General features: G+C 46.5%; 1 protein-coding gene across 1 annotated transcript in view; it reads right to left on the reverse strand.

The window, feature by feature from the left end:
• Window positions 1–624: 624 nt before the first annotated feature.
• Window positions 625–15,622, reverse strand: part of XKR4 (XK related 4) — a 354,257-nt gene continuing 339,259 nt past the window's right edge. The window contains exon 3 of the mRNA XM_059902136.1: window positions 625–1,571. Within this exon, the coding sequence (XP_059758119.1) occupies window positions 625–1,571 (947 nt within the window). The remainder of the gene's footprint in view (window positions 1,572–15,622) is intronic.

Here is a 15,622-nt window from a genome sequence, read left to right on the forward strand (position 1 = left end):
GGTTTTCTGTCCATTGGATAGGCTTTTCACGCATGGGATTGGTTTTCACGTGAGAATGGTTTATGAATTCTTTCTAAGCTTTACTATTTTTTTTTTTTTTTTCCTGGAGTCTTGAGGGATATGCTTTCTCTCTCTTTGCTTTTATATTCCCGTGGGAATCACAGCTTTGCATCAAAAGAAATCACCTAAGCTATTTTGACAGGATTGGGGTGTGTGTGTGTGTTAGTGTGTGTGTACACGTGTGTGTATGACTCAGTATATTTTTATGCAAAGATCACTTAACTCCATCAAAACACCCTACTGATCGGAGGCAACATCTCCCATAATAATAGTACCCTCAGGTGGATGTGCTGAAAGGTGGGGCAGGAGGGGTTGGTGGCAACAAGGGGTCCTACTGAGCTGGCCTGGTCCCTTCAGGTGGAGCAGGAGGGTCTCTGGGCGGCTTTTGGAAAGGAGGCCAGCAGCAGGCTGTCAGCGGATGGAGGGCCAGACACGCATCCCGATGACGGTCAGACTGGGAACATCACAGCTCGTTGCCCCGCTCCAGGGCAGAGTTTCATTATTGCCACAGCCCGGCTGTCACCCCTCGGTCCGGAGCTGGGGGCTCCACCGAGTCCTTTCGTTTTACAGAGTGGTTTCGTACTCCAGCCGCTCCTGAACGAAAGCATCGTCTTTGTACTGCAGCCTCGGAGGAGACGGGGAACCTTCAAAGGCTAAGATGGCCTTTCGGAGGCTCCGGTCCAAAACGTGTCTCTCCCACGCTGGGTACCTATTCCTGAACAGGTCAATTTTAATGACAGATTCTTCAATCCGTGGTGGGCGAGAGGACGGGGTGGACGGGGCCGTGGGCCTCACCTGAAACACAGGCACGCACCCGTCCCGCTCTGCGAATTTCTGGTCGCGGTCGCCGGCGACGCTGCGGGTGTTGGAGAGGGACCGCAGGGCGCTCGTGGCCGCTTCTGGAGACGGCGTGAAGGCAGCGGCGGGGTCCCCGCAAGCACAACTTGGGGACCGCCCGAGTCTGGGTCCGTTGGGGTGAAAGAAGGCATAATACATCAGCATAAAAACAACGCCAGTTAAAAAGCTGCTGAATACCACACACAGCGCTGGGATGGCAAATGCGTCCGCGATCTGGGGAGCCTTGTAGAGGTACCAGAGGGCACTCAAGGCCGTGTTTTCCAAAAGGATCACAAAATAGTAAATGAAGAGCCTGCAGCGTGTCCTGCCCTCCTTGACGTTGAACCAACTGAAGATGTAGATGATCCCCACCACCATGTCGAACACGATCTCTTCCCATTTGGTGATACAGAATTCTGTCTCACAGTGGACGATCCAGAAGGTCATGATGCACCAGTGAAGGACGATGAAGATCCCAAAGTAGAGCTGGAAAACTGAGGCGAAGAGGGCGAAGGTGATGACCCTGGCCGCAATGGTGAAGAAGTGCCAGCAGAACTGGATGACCACGGCCATGTAGCTGATGGGCTTCTTGTCATCACGAGAGTCCCGGAGGGCCTTCTGGTAGGAGGCCAAGGCCCAAGCCAAGGACACGAGGGAGGCGGCCGCTGTGAAACCTACAAAGGCAAACAGGAAGACAGGCTGTCAAAAGCGAGATGCAGTGTTGTCCCTGGAAAGAAGTCACATGGGGCTGGGGGCTTGGGGCAGGCTAGCTTCTACCACAGCAAAGCTCTTCATTTCTTTGAGTTTTAGCTGGACTAAACACTCAGATGGGCGTCCTAGGATCTGTCCTCTAAGGGGCCCCAACTATATGGACAAGACATGAGGCTAATGGGAGTGCTACTGGGGACCAGCATGGAGCCTGGGGCTGAAGATGGGGAGGGGTGTTAGCTTTCTGTGTATTCGGTGTAAAGAGATGAGGGAGGTCCTTTTGTTTGGCGGCAAAATAACTGTGGATGGGAGGTTGACAGAACTTGCTTGCTGTTTCATCTTTGCCACTTACGACCTGCATGACTTTGGACAATCATTTAAATTGGCGTCCTCATTCAGAAAGTGGATGATCTCCAGGGCTCCCTGTCAGCTTTGAGATTCTGTGATTGAAAGGGACAGATAATGACAGGAAACTTGAGGGGCTAGCTGGTTCACCTTTCTGCTTCTAAACAAGAATAAATGTAGTTCATTCATCAAAGAAAGTTAACTGCCTCTTGAAAATAAGAAAAGGAGTCCGTGGAATCTCCTTGGCCATGTTTCTTGTGATACCTGGTGTGCAGTCTGTCCTAATATGATCCGAGACTCTTCCTACAGCTTCTTTCCACTCAGAAGAAGAAACGTCTGCTCACCGTCACGCACCTCTTAGTCTTTCACGAATTAAATATTGTACAGAAATCACGTATCAACCACTTTCCTTATTATGCAGTGAGCCCCATTTGGTTAGTATCCCCCCAAAAGTATGTTTCCAAATTTTAAAAACATCATTCTTATTGCTCCCCTCCACTCTCGCTCCACCTACTGTGTCTGAAACGTCACCTCTGTGGTCGTGATGTGGACGGGGCTCACCTGAAAACACACCACCTCCTTCACGAGAGAGCTCTCTGGGGAGTTCCACTTTGTCACTGACACGTCAGGTCAGTCTGCACCGCAGCTGGTTTACTTACTAAGCCCTAACAAGGCTTACCAACACTAACAAAGGTTTTGCGTGTTTTTAAGTCCAGCTAGCTTTTCCTCACCAGATCTATTCCTAACCATAGTTCTCCCGCTATGGAATGGGGGTGGCCAACAACTTAGGATAGAATTTGCACTTTTCTTTTTATACTTTAATAGAGAAAAGCTGTTGTCTATGGTCCTTGAAAAATGAATTTCAAAAAATGACTCTTGGGGGAAAGAGCCACACTAATTGATAGAAAAAACATTCAACCTCGAAAACCATTTCTTACACATTCTCCTTGGGAAAGGTGAACTCCAAAAAATAATTATTATTGATAAAGAAAATATTTTCCAACAACACGTCTCATGTCTGCTCCCAATCAAGCCAGCAGAACATCCATGTCTTACACTGGGCCTTCAGGGTTTTTTCCGGCCAGCCAAAAAAACCCTTTCATTACTGCAACTCTCAGGCAGTGTAGGCGATATTCCTAGGTCAGTTAGCCACCAGTGCACAAAGGAGTTTGCGATAATATAACTTCTAGGCAGTGGAAGCACCAACATCTATTTATTCTAAAGCACCTCCAAGAGTGAGAAGAGAGGGAAGGAGGAAAAGTTACAGAAAGAAGAAACAAGGTGAGAGGATGGGAGATAAAAGGTGATGGAATAATTATGCGAAGGACATACTATCAGTTTCGTGTATAAGAACAAAACGTAGTGCCATTTTAATGTCAACACCCGTGTGTGGGACACAGAAGCCCTCAGGAGCTCGTTCCTGATTGGCACCATTTGCGACGGTGCGGGTCGCTTCTTGCATAGACTGTGTTCTCCTTATGCATTTGAGCTGTGCACCTGGGCTGCTTCTCCACAAGCACGCCCTCCGGGTTTCCACCCGCCCGCATCCTTCAGGACCGCGCGGAGCACAGCGCCACCTTCAGGAGGATGGCTGCACTGTTGGTCAGGCTCCAGCCAAGGAAGGAGCGAGCGACTCCATCGGGTAGTCAGATCAGGGTACCAGTTATCGAAGGCTGTTATTCAAAGCAGTGAAAATAGTAAACAACAACAACCAACTTTACGTATACAGCATCCTAAAATTATCCGTTGTCAGATTTTAAGAGAATTGGAAAATTAGCTTCGTCCAAATTCCCCTGTAATCATCACCCCTTTTATCATTATGCCCTAAAAAAGGAATTCAGCCTGCATTTGACACGCCATAAAATTGTTATGACAATATTCTGGCAGTAGAAAAATGAAGACTTTCTATCAGCTTTGCTTTCTATGTATCTTACAATTTAAGAAGCCACTACCAAAGGCAAATTTCGTGCCCATCATAACCATTCCCTTCATGAATTATCTGTTTCACAAGAACTAGAATTTCCCTTGTTCATTTGATGGTGATTTTCTTTTTCATCTGTTTAGCAATTAATTTGTATAAGACAAATATATGCCTGAACAGAAAACAGGGGGCCATTTTAGAATTACTCCTCATTACAAATTCACACCTGCCATGAAACGCTTTAATTCTTCTGCTTTTTATGCAAATAATATCAGCTCAGTTGTTTCAAATGCCAACGTAGATGTCCTCCACAAGGCACTGTGTTATTATAGGGGTAGAATTCTCTAGAACTTCTGAGGCGCTGTGCTGGAACATGGAACTCTAAGTGCTCCTTTAGACAACAACATATATTTTAACTTTTTATTGGAAAAGAATTGTAAACTTACAGAAAAATAGCAAGAATAAAAATAGTAATTGGACACATATATCTTTGCCCAGATTGTCATTTGGCCTCATTTGCTTTATCACTGCCTTCTTTCTCTCTCTCTCTCTCAAACATTTGAAAGTATATTGCACACATCACAGCTGCTGTGTTCCAAATTTACAGGTTGAAATCCTACCCCCTAAAGGTGATGGTATTAGTAGGTGGGGCCTTTGGGAGGCCCTCATGAGCAGGATCCCTGGAGAGAACCCTACCCCTTCTGCCATGTAAGAATATCACGAAGATTCTTCCACCCAGAAGAGAAGAGGGCTCTCACCAGACCGTGCTGGAACCCTGACTTCCGGCTTCCAGATTCCAGAACTGTGAACAAGATGTCTCTGCTGTTTATAAGCCACTCAGCCCGTGGTATTTTGTTATAGCAGCTGGAAAGGGCTAGCACAATGATTCTTTACCCTAAAATACACCAGTGTCTCTTTCCTATGAAGAGGGATATTCTCTTAGATAACCACAGTACATTTATCAACGTCAGTCCATTTAACATTGGTACAATTTTTCTTTTTAATCCACCATCAATGTTCCACTTTCATCAATTGGCAAACAATGTCCATTACAGGATTTTCCCTCTGGTATAAGATTGAGTCTAGAACCAGGTATTGCATTTGGTTGTCTTATCCATTTAGTTTTCTTTAATCTGGAATGTTTGCACAGACTTTCTTTGCCTTTTATTATTTGACATTTTTTGAAGAGTACAGTACCTAAAAAAGAAAGAAAGAAAGAAAGAGAGAGAGAGAAAGAAAAAGAAAAAGGAAAGAAAAAGAGCATTCCTCTTCCTCATTTTGGGTTTGTCTGTTTCCTAATAGTGATGCATTCTAAGCTGGAACACTACATAAGTGACACTGAACAATATTATTCCCATCACATCATTAAAATACTAAACTATAAAGATTCCTTCTGTAGTCCTGGGAGGTGTATAGTGGGTCTCATAGTATTTTCTTTCAAAACAATGAATAGCATATAACTCATGAAAACTTCATTCTAAGGTGAAAACCAGCTCCAGAGGACTCCATGGGATCACATTATTTATTAAAATGTTAAAAAAGGTGATAAGACTTCAGAGCTTCCCTAGTGCAACAATCTCATTTTAAAGAAAAGAAACTGAGTCTTACTCTCAGGTGTTAAATGATTTATCTTCCCTCTCTCCTCTCCCTAACTTGTCTCCAGTGGAAATTATGGAAGAGGTGTGGGCAAAAGTTCTATCATCTGCATTTAAACATTATCGCCTCTTGAAAATAATGGATAAAGGGATTAGGATGGGATATAAGACCCTTGAAATATTACAATCCAAGAGATCGTTTTATGTTGAAACCTCTAAACTGGAAGGGGACTACTTTTGGCCCCTGAATGAAATTATTTCTCTCTAGGAGTATATTTTATATCAAGCACACCCCCGCCCCCATTCTCTTCCTTCAGATCACTTATCCCAGCTTATAATTATGTTTTATTTTGTGCTTGTTTAATCATTGTGTTTCTTACTGGAGTGGACCTTTAGGTAAGGAAAAGTACCTGCTTATTTACTTTTCTGTCATTTTGTGCCTTGCATGGTGCCTGGCATATATTATGACTTGGAAGGAAGAGAGAAAGAAAGAAAGAAAGAGAGAGAGAGGGAGGGAGGGAAGGAGGGAGGAAGGAAGGAAGGAAAGAAAGAAGGAAGAAAGGAAGGATTCTAAAGTTAGAGTCAGAACCACAGATAGAATGAGACATTCAAAAAATTTGCACCATTCTTCATTGCTCTCCTATTCTGCTTCTTTGCAATTTCAGTCTGAGCTGCAAATGCCAAAACACTGTGAAATGAAACCTGTCCTCCCGTTGTGTCGTTCGTGGCCTGAGTGTAAACAAGAGTTCCTGGAAAAAACCTAGAGAATGCTTTATAGGATTTCTAGCCTAATTCCCTGGATGTAGGAGGTGCAGGGAATTGAACCAAGTACTCTAACTCTTTGATTCTTCAACAAACAGAACGAGCCTGTCTCTTTCCTTCTCCCTAGGGAGGGCAGAACTGCTGCCTTTCCCCTGCTACAGGCCAGCCAAGGGTTAGTCTCAGGGAAACCCCTGGCCACTGGCCCATGTTCACAACCAAACTGCAGCTGGTGAGAAGGGCTCTCTTTTTTTTTTAGAAGAAATTATTATTGTGTAAAACTTCAAACATACATAATAGCAGAGAGAATAATAGAACAGGTATACCCTTCATGCAGAATTAACTCCTAGGTCTGAGTTCTGAAATCCATCACGAGGGAAGCGTGAGGTTTGGCCGGCAGGGGGCGCCTCTCGACGGAGCGTTGGCTCGCGCCTTCCTGAATCTTCCTGATGCTCCTCTCCCTTTACTGCGAGACAGAAGAGCTGTGCTGGAAGCTGACTCGCCCATAGCTGATGTTTTCTCGGCTCTTCCTGGGAAGCCTGAACTGGTAGCTCAGCTGGTCCCCCAGCCAACCTGCCAGCTCTCCCTTTTCCCTGACACAGGAAATGCTGTGCTCTACCTTGAAAAGCCACATCTCTCCGGTTAATCCCTCCTCATCCTTCAGTTTCCAGTTTAAGCACCATTCCTCTGCTTAGGGAAGCCTGTCCCAGTTCCTAATCTAAGTCCAGCTCCCCTGCTATAAGCACGCATCACACGCATCTCAGTGTGCCAGCATCTGCCACTCTGCTTGGGTACCAATTTCCGAAGATAGCCCATTTGTCATCCAGTAGCTGCTCTCATATTGCCTCCTAATCTGCCCACCATCTTGATCGCAAACTTCTTTATTTCCCTTCTTTCCACCCCATTTCTCCATCCTGTCAATTTCAACATTTTTTTGGAGGAAATTTTAAGTATTTTCTCACCAATGGTTTGGGAACGGATGATTTACAACTTAACCCTCCTCGTTATGGAGGCGAGATTATCACATGACCATTCATAACGTATGTAGTCTTTCATCACAAACACAATAACTTTTTCCCCCTAAAGTACAGTCCCTGAACAAACAGACAAAATATTGAATTTTAGATGACCACATAATGTTGATTTCTTGCAGTCGAAACAAGTTATGGTTTCCTTTTTTTCCCTTCTTCACTCAAGTCACAGAAGATAAAACCTACAGCTTCTGACTTTGAGTTCTGCGTTTCTCTTACCCAAAAGAAAGATACACACTCTAAAAAAAAAAAAAAAAAAAGTTACAGCTCCGTTAGTGAGTGGGAGGCACATAATCACAGACAAAGAAGGAGGGAGTGTTTGTGGGGGTCCTCGCTTTGTGCACAGGGATGAGCTAGGTACCTACAGCCTTTGTCCAATTTAAATTTCACGATGACAGTTTGAGGCAAGCACTGTTTTGCATTCAGGGAAACAGAGACCCAGAGAGAGGCTAAATAACTTGCCCAAGCTGATGTGATTAGCCAGGAGGATAGACATCTGAATTCAGGGATTCCAAGCTCTGCACCATGACCACAGACAGGATGGGACCGGCAGCCACAGCAGGCAGGATGAGGTGTGGAGGACAAGTGTGTGGGGTGTAGAACTCGTGGGCTGGCGGGATGGAGGTGACCCCAGAATAGTGCCACCCTCAGGGGTCTGACCCCGAAGGCTTCCATCACACCTGCTCCTTCAGGCTCACCGTGACCACACTTATTCCCAGACCAAGGGATCCCATTTGGGTTTCTTTGCACAAAATGAATCAGAAGCACAAGCACCTAGGAGGAAAATCAGGCTTTTCTTATCTTCACATTTTCTGGACTAAACAGCCCTCCTAATTTTCCTGAATCTTTTTTTTTTTGACCACATCACACAGCTTGTGGGATCTCATTTCCCTAACCAGGGATCGAACCCTGGCCCTCGGCAGTAAAAGCATGGAGTTCTAACCACTGGACCACCAGGGAATTTCCTTTCCTGAATTTTTATCTGAGGAAAAATGTTGCCCAATTCAAGAGTAGCAGGTCATGAAACCAGAAAGGTTTTCTATTTCTTCAGCATGTTTAGAGCTTGTCTCTTAGTTACAGAGATAAAAGCAGGAGATCCACTTGGCTGGACTCTTATCGAATTCACCTAGTTGAAAGAATGTAATAATTGAAAAAATGTAAAGCCCCCTATGCTGTGATCTTTGTGGAGTGAGGTGAAGGGAAGGAAAGTAATACAAACTTCATTGGGTCTAAGATGTTCGAAATCTTCTTGCGTTGAAACCATTTTATCTCTGTTTTAAACCTTGTAATAGTTGTGATTAAAAATATTTAAATGCTTTAATATGTTTAATTTTGGTAGGGATACGCACTCTCTTCGTAATCCATCCTGAGGATTTCAGCTTCTTTGCAAGGCAAATTTAAGGCTGCTAAGGAGTTGATAAGGGAAACACTGAATTGAAATTTTAAAAAGTATTTTAATAGGAAAGCAGTTGAAGAAAGTTGTTGGGAGAAGCAAAGTGTCTCTCCTCCTTAAGAAATGTGGAAAGTAATTTCCTTCTGATTGGAAAAAAAAAATCTTAGGTGATCTCACATAGCTGCAGCTCATCTTAATTTTTAAATTATTTTTAGATTAAAAAAAAATCCCAAGGAGGCAAACATTCTGTGTGTAGGAATTTGAAAACATCTAATAGTTTTTCTCTAGGAAAAAATTCTGTATTTAGGAGGTGAGAAGTCACCATTCTTTGTACAGTATTACAAATTACAAGGTAAATTTACATTGAAAATAAAAAGATGATAGAAATGACTACTCAAAAGACGTAAAATAAGTAACCCGAGATGCCCAGTAGAATTATATTTTTCTTTAGAGTAAGTTTATTTTCCATACCATTATTTTTTTTTTTACTATCACTCTATTTTTTTCTTATAGATTAAAAATTTATTTATTTATTTATTTATTTATTTTATTTTTGGCTGCTTTGGGTCTTCATTTCTGCACCCGGGCTTTCTCTAGTTGCAGCGAGCGGGGTCTACTCTTCGATGCGGTGCGTGGGCTTCTCATTGTGGTGGCTTCTCTTGTTGCGGAGTACAGGCTCTAGGCACACGGGCTTCAGTATTTGTGGCTCGTGGCCTCAGTAGTTGTGGCACTTGGGCTCAGTAGTTGTGGCTCGTGGGCTCTAGAACACAGGCTCAGTAGCTGTGGCACACGGGCTCAGTAGTTGTGGCGCACGGGCTTAGCTGCTCCACAGCATGTGGGATCTTCCTGGACCAGGGCTCGAACCCGTGTCCCCTGCCCTGGCAGGTGGATTCTTAACCACTGCGCCACCAGGGAAGCCCTCTATTTTTTTCTTGAAGTTTTCCTCTGTTGGATGGTAGGGGGTGTAGTGGGACAAAATGAAAAGAAACAAAAAGGCAAAAACAGGGACAGAGACAGGCAGACAGCAGCTGTAACCTTCTCTCACCTGGCAAAGAGGCACATGGATAGACAAGAGCAAAATTAAAATAATAATTAAAAAAAAAACCCCGATATGTATCAAACTGCTCTGTGGTTGACTTTCCACATTGTTTAGCCCCTTTATTCCTCACAGCATCACTTCTTGAATGTAAGTATTTTGCTCATTTTACAGATGGGGAAACTGAGGCTCAGAGAGACGAAATATTCTTATCAAAGGGCGGCAAACTTTTTCTGTAAACATAAGAAATATTTGGGGTTTTGTAGGCCGTATGGCTCTCTGTCAGAAGAGTTCAACTTTGCCCTTGTAGGGAGAAAGCAGCCATAGACAATACTTAAACGGAAGAAAAAGTAGGTGATGGGCTGAATTTGGTCCATGGGCCTTAGTTTCCCGAACCCTCAGCTGACCTGTGGACACATTTTTAACAAATAGCAGAGTTAGGATTTATACCTACAGTTTTCTGACTTTAAACTCCCTCAACTCACTGAAACATTTTGGACCAATGATGAAACCTGGTAACTCTGGGGACACTTTTTGAGGTGGCTATAGTGTGACCACTGTCTGGATTAAAGCCCGGAGGCCCTGCCACCATTCACGCAACCAAAGAAATGAAGCTAAAGGAAAGCGTTGTTGTAGGGTATCCTGTACATAGGATGACATCTGGGCATGAACAGTCGACTGTAAAGTTATCTAATAAGGAGCACGAATGCCACACCTCAGTAAGCTTGATCATTTCCAGGAAAGCAGGTAGGCACCTGCAAAGTGAAAGGGCAAGACGGCCCCCTGGTTCAGGCGGGTCCCCACCTGTGGACAGACCAGCTCCTGCTCCTGGTGAGGCCCCACCCGTACCAGTGGAAGCGTCTGAGACAGAGTCTTTGGCTGTTTCTCTTCCCTTACGTCCCAAGGTGCTTCTGCAGTCTGCCATGCATGTAAATGTGATGGCCCGCATGCCACCGATCACCTGCTAGTGTCACCAGTATAGACAGTTACTGGCCTATTTAGAAGGATCTGTGATTCAGGGCATCCCTGGGAGAGTAACAGAGTCTGGGTCCCCAGGGTTTAAAATCAAGTGTTAATTCTAATGAAGGCTGCTGTCTACTCACCCACATTCAGAGTTATTCATGCCTAGAGAACTTGGAAGGGGGCCCAGAGGATGCAAAATGGTGACACTAACCCAGGGTAAATAAAATTAACAAGAGTGAGGCACGCAGGGGCGGCAGGTGGCCGGTGTCGGGTGGGTGGCGAGGTTGGAACAGAGCCAAAGATGTGTCCTGGGAGGGCGGGGCGCTGGCATGTGTTGCTCACGGTGACATGAGGTGGCATAAATATTTGTGTCTCTGGACACGAGAGCCAGGAAGGTCTTTTCTGGTAGGAGAGTTGAGAATCTGCCTACATGGAAGAGAAGAAGGTGAAAAGAACGCCCCTGATGGAAGAGGGTCCAAAGCGGAGACCTGGGAGGACACACCAGCTGGCCTGTGTGTGGACACGTGTGTTTGGTGCCTTCGTCCAATGATAAAAGGATAACAGGTTTGCATCCTGAAGGCCCAGACCCAGGTCCTCCCCTGCTTCCCTCCTCTCTGTTCCTCCCTCCACACTTTCCTCTGACAAACACTGGCACCTATTAAGTGCCGGTCGCTGAGGACACAAACGCAGGTCCCTAGAGGGACAGCATGTTGACGTCAGTGGGGGAAAGAGACATACTCCAACGTGGTGAGCAGAGTACAGAGGAGAGAAACAGACTGTACCCCGAGGGGAGACAGCCCAGCCAGAAGCCGAAGCTGAAGGTGTGGCCAAGGCTGGAGTGAGGGCGTTTGCACAGTGGAGAGCTGGCCAGGGAAGCCAGGAGACCGTGGACGTGACACGCCAGACAGGAGGACGGGGGTCTTGCCTGGGAGTCAACGGCACCTTCAGGGGCCTGGCGGTGAGGCGCGTGTGAGCCCTGAGTGGCTGGGAGACACCCCCGGCAGAGGTGGGAGGTCTGGCAACACATCCATGAAAATGGGGGGAAACTCTACCTACTGACCCTGAGCCTCTGCGCAAGTCACCCGATTACACCTGTTCTTCACAGGTTTGAGTGAGGGTCGATGAACTAGTGCTCCTTGACGTATTTGTGAGCAGAAAACTTTCTACAGAAATAGGATTAGCCGCTCCAAAGCCTAGCTTTCCTCTTAATTTTGCACCCTTCTGCCCCCTCCCCAGGAGCTCTTTTATGTCTGGGTTCTTACTGAAGGAGGTTGGCTTCAAGAGAATAACAGGACAGAGAAAGAATAGAATAGGAGGTACAGTTTATAGGGTAAAGACTTTTTCTCTTTACAGATACGAAAGCAATTCTTTTGACAGGATCCAGTTTCTAAAAGTCACTTGGAAATGGGAGGAGAAAATCGTTGGTATTATCTACATAGGTGGAATATGTACTTCATTTTCCTGGGATTAAAAGCAGGTAAAAGAGGAGCCACTCCGTTGAGGGAAGGAGGGGAGGTGGAGATACGCTGGCAGGGGTGCAGCAAAGTCTGAGGCAGGAACAGGTTTCCGTGGCCCCATCTTGAGAAACCCAGGTGACGGGGACAGTGTTGGTCACAGGATTCCCCTTAGTCGTGTACGAGAAGGGAGGCTCCCTGCAGGAGGGCAGGGCGCGGCCTGGGGCCCTCCCGAGAACGCAGAGGGCGAGATGGAGGGAAAGATGCTGGGCGGGGCTGTGCGAGAAGGACCGGGACCAGGGGCTGCGGGGAGCAGCTGCCCCCGGACCGCCTTGAGGCCCTCGGGAAGGACAACGGACTCTTGGTTTATCTGCTTTCCATTTCTTCTTTCCGCTGGCTTCATTCCTCAAACATTTTCTGGCAGAAACGGATGTCCTTTAAAATAAAAGCCCTTTTTACACCATGATGTAGCGTTCTCGAAGGATCCCCAGCGCCGAATTGTGGGGTTCCTGCGGGCTTCAAGGAAAGAGGCCTTCTGGGGGGTGAGGGCTGGAACCCCCCCCCCGCTTCTGCTCTAATTTCCCGGCGCCCTGCCCTTTGGGTTGCCTGCGTTTCACTCTGCAAGGCAAAGGCCGGCTTGCGCTGGGACCATTTAATAATGCAGCAGTAAATTGTTTCTTCCAGCCCGGCCAGGCCTTTCTGGGTGATTTACAAGAAATGACTCGATACCCCGAGGCCTGGGATTTGCAGCGTTATCTGCTCTCACGGCGGGGCTGGCTCAGAAAAAGGCGACCCGCCAGGAAGGGGGTGGGCGGCGGCGCAGGGGGCGCAGAGCCAGGGAGCGGGGCCTCGCAGCCGCCTCCGCATCGCTCGGCGTCTCCGCGGTCCCGGTCCTCCCTGCTGGCCGGCCGTGGGACCCTCTGTGCTCTGTGAGCATCTAATGACTGCGCGGAGAGTGCCTGGGGGAGGGGAGGCACCGCTGCTCTTGTCCCTGCGCTGGAGCTGCCAAGAGCTCACATCACCCGGATCCAGAGTCAGGAGGCGCGGAGGGAGGGCTTTGCCTCGGGCCTGCGGGGCCTGGAGCAAGTTGACGCCCCTCCTTTCCCACCTGCTGGCCCCCCTGCGTCAGGACCCCATCGGGCACAGCCTCCCACCTGGTCCTTCCCATCTCCATCGCCCACCCATAATCGGTGCTCATTTGTGGTTAAAGGGAACTGCCCACAAAGGGCATCTGATCAGATCTCTCCACAGATGAAAACCCTTCAGGGGCTTCCGGCTGCCCTGCGCGTACCAGGTATCAAGCCCTTCCAGGACCTGCCCTTTGAAGACCCTCCGGTTCTCTCCTGCTTCCCCCGCGCCAGCCCCTTCCTCTGTCCTGCTTGTGAAATGGCGCAGGACCCTATGGTCCTTACCCCCCGTGTCCTCTGCTGGCCTTCTGTCTGTGGAAAAACGTTAGCCAAAGAATGAGTTTAATCAGAGAAGTGAGAAAATGCAGAAACAAAGGAAGACAGTCCAAGGAGACCAAATAATAATAGTTTAGTCATTGAGCAAAGTCAAGGACCTTTAGTTCCTCCTCAAGGACTATGGATAACATTCTGAGCCGTATCCTGTGAGCTGTCTTGTAGATACTGAAACCCTCACCAGGTGGAAGAAGGTAACTACGTGATGACCAGGCTGTAGTAGCTGTGACGTAAGCTGCCACATTTCTAAGAATTGGCCTCAAGGAAATGGGAACAAACCAACCCTGGAACTGAAGATTAACTGTACCTAAAACAATCGAGATGACGCTGGTCAGACCACCGATGACCAATTTCAAGATGCCTGTCAGAGCTGCCTGTGCTGTTTCTGTGTGCCTCCCTCCATCTATAAAAGCTTTCGCCCACTGATTGTCGGCATGGGGCGGGGGGAGTTGGCCTTTGGACAGGAGTCCCCCTCGTTTGCCCGCATCCAAAATAAAGCAAACTTACTTTCCAACAACCTTGCCTCTTCATTGGCTTTTGAGCGGTGAGCATCTGGACGCCACTTTTGGTTACACTTGGGCCTCTGTGTCCAGCCCACCTAGCAGACCCCTTCCTCCCTTCCTTCAGCATCTACCGCCACAGGGGAACCGCCAGTACTGCCCCCCTCCACCATGTAAGACACCGAGGGGGGAGCCTGTCTGCCCCTGGGTGCTGTGCTGTGGCTTAATCACACGGACAGACTAGACTCTTAATCTGAGGACTGAGGCTAGGAACTGGGGAGAGTGGCTGTGAATGCACTTTGTAAACTGTAAGAGTTTTACAAATATTAGGGGTTGTCGCCAATGCTCAAAAAATAAAATCCAAAGGAGAGAACCTCACAGTCTGGATATACTGAGGAACATTGTGAAATTTCTTGTAATACTTCTCTGGGTGTGAGCGATACCTTCTTGTCCAAAAGGTAGACTATCAGACCTGTCAAGGATTATTCTGGTCTCAGATGAGAAAATGTCCAGCACTTTGGGAGATCTTAAAACTTGTGAAGGATACCCGGCTTCCAGGTCCTCTGTCCAGGGGTGCAGAGACCAATTCAACCAACCCTTTATAGTATAACCTTATTTTAGAAATAAATGAGCCTTTCACCAGCTCGGGTAAACTAGTTCCATGTGTACCTTACATGATTATAGCAAGGAGCCTCACAACAACTACTTTTATGAATACGAGGGTCACCTTTTAGCTGATCTGTCATATTTTGAGGTGCCCTCAATATTTTGAACCAAAAAACTCTGTTTGGGAAGCCACATTTACTTGAAATGACCTATGTCACTGCTAGTTTGGGATGATTATGGAGATTTAACAACAAAAATCACTAAAAAGATAAAGAAAAAGAAAGGATAAAAAGAAAGGAAAAGCGGGGGGAAAGGAGGTAAAAATTTTAACTCAAATTAGAAATTATTCCTGGAAGTATGAGTTCACAATTAAGTTTTGGCTTTGACAGGGTTGAAGACAAGCTACCCCAAAATATGACACCTTGGCATACTGAATATTTCAAACTGAAAGAATTTGAGAAACAGTAGGTGCAGGAAGGATTTTCTGAACTTTTCCTGCAGCTGGTCATGAGCTCCTCACGTGAGAGGTGCCCTCTCCATCCCAAGAGGAAAGGAGCATCTTCATCTCCAAAGATGGAGGGACTCAAGAGAGGAAGCTGAATGAACAGGCCTTGCTAAGTCTCCCCCAGTTTACTGCATACACATGGCTTATACCCCATTTGTCCTTTCACATTTTCCCATGACTTCCCCATCTTCATCAAACCCAGTATCAAAACACTCAGGTTTATCTGCTTCTTCATGTCTTCACTTCCTTATGAAGGTTCATGTGTCACGTAAAACATTTATTAGATAAATTTGTAAGCTTTTCTCTTGTTAATCCGTCTATTGTTATAAGGACCCCAGCCAAGAACTTAGAAGGGAGGAAGGAAAAGATATTTTTCAGGTCCTACAGCTCTTACAAATCAGCCTTTTAAAGCAACACAGTAAGTGGTTATGAAGATCACTAAGAGCAAA

This window comes from Balaenoptera ricei, chromosome 17 (genome assembly GCF_028023285.1).
Source record: "Balaenoptera ricei isolate mBalRic1 chromosome 17, mBalRic1.hap2, whole genome shotgun sequence".
NCBI lineage: Eukaryota > Metazoa > Chordata > Mammalia > Artiodactyla > Balaenopteridae > Balaenoptera > Balaenoptera ricei.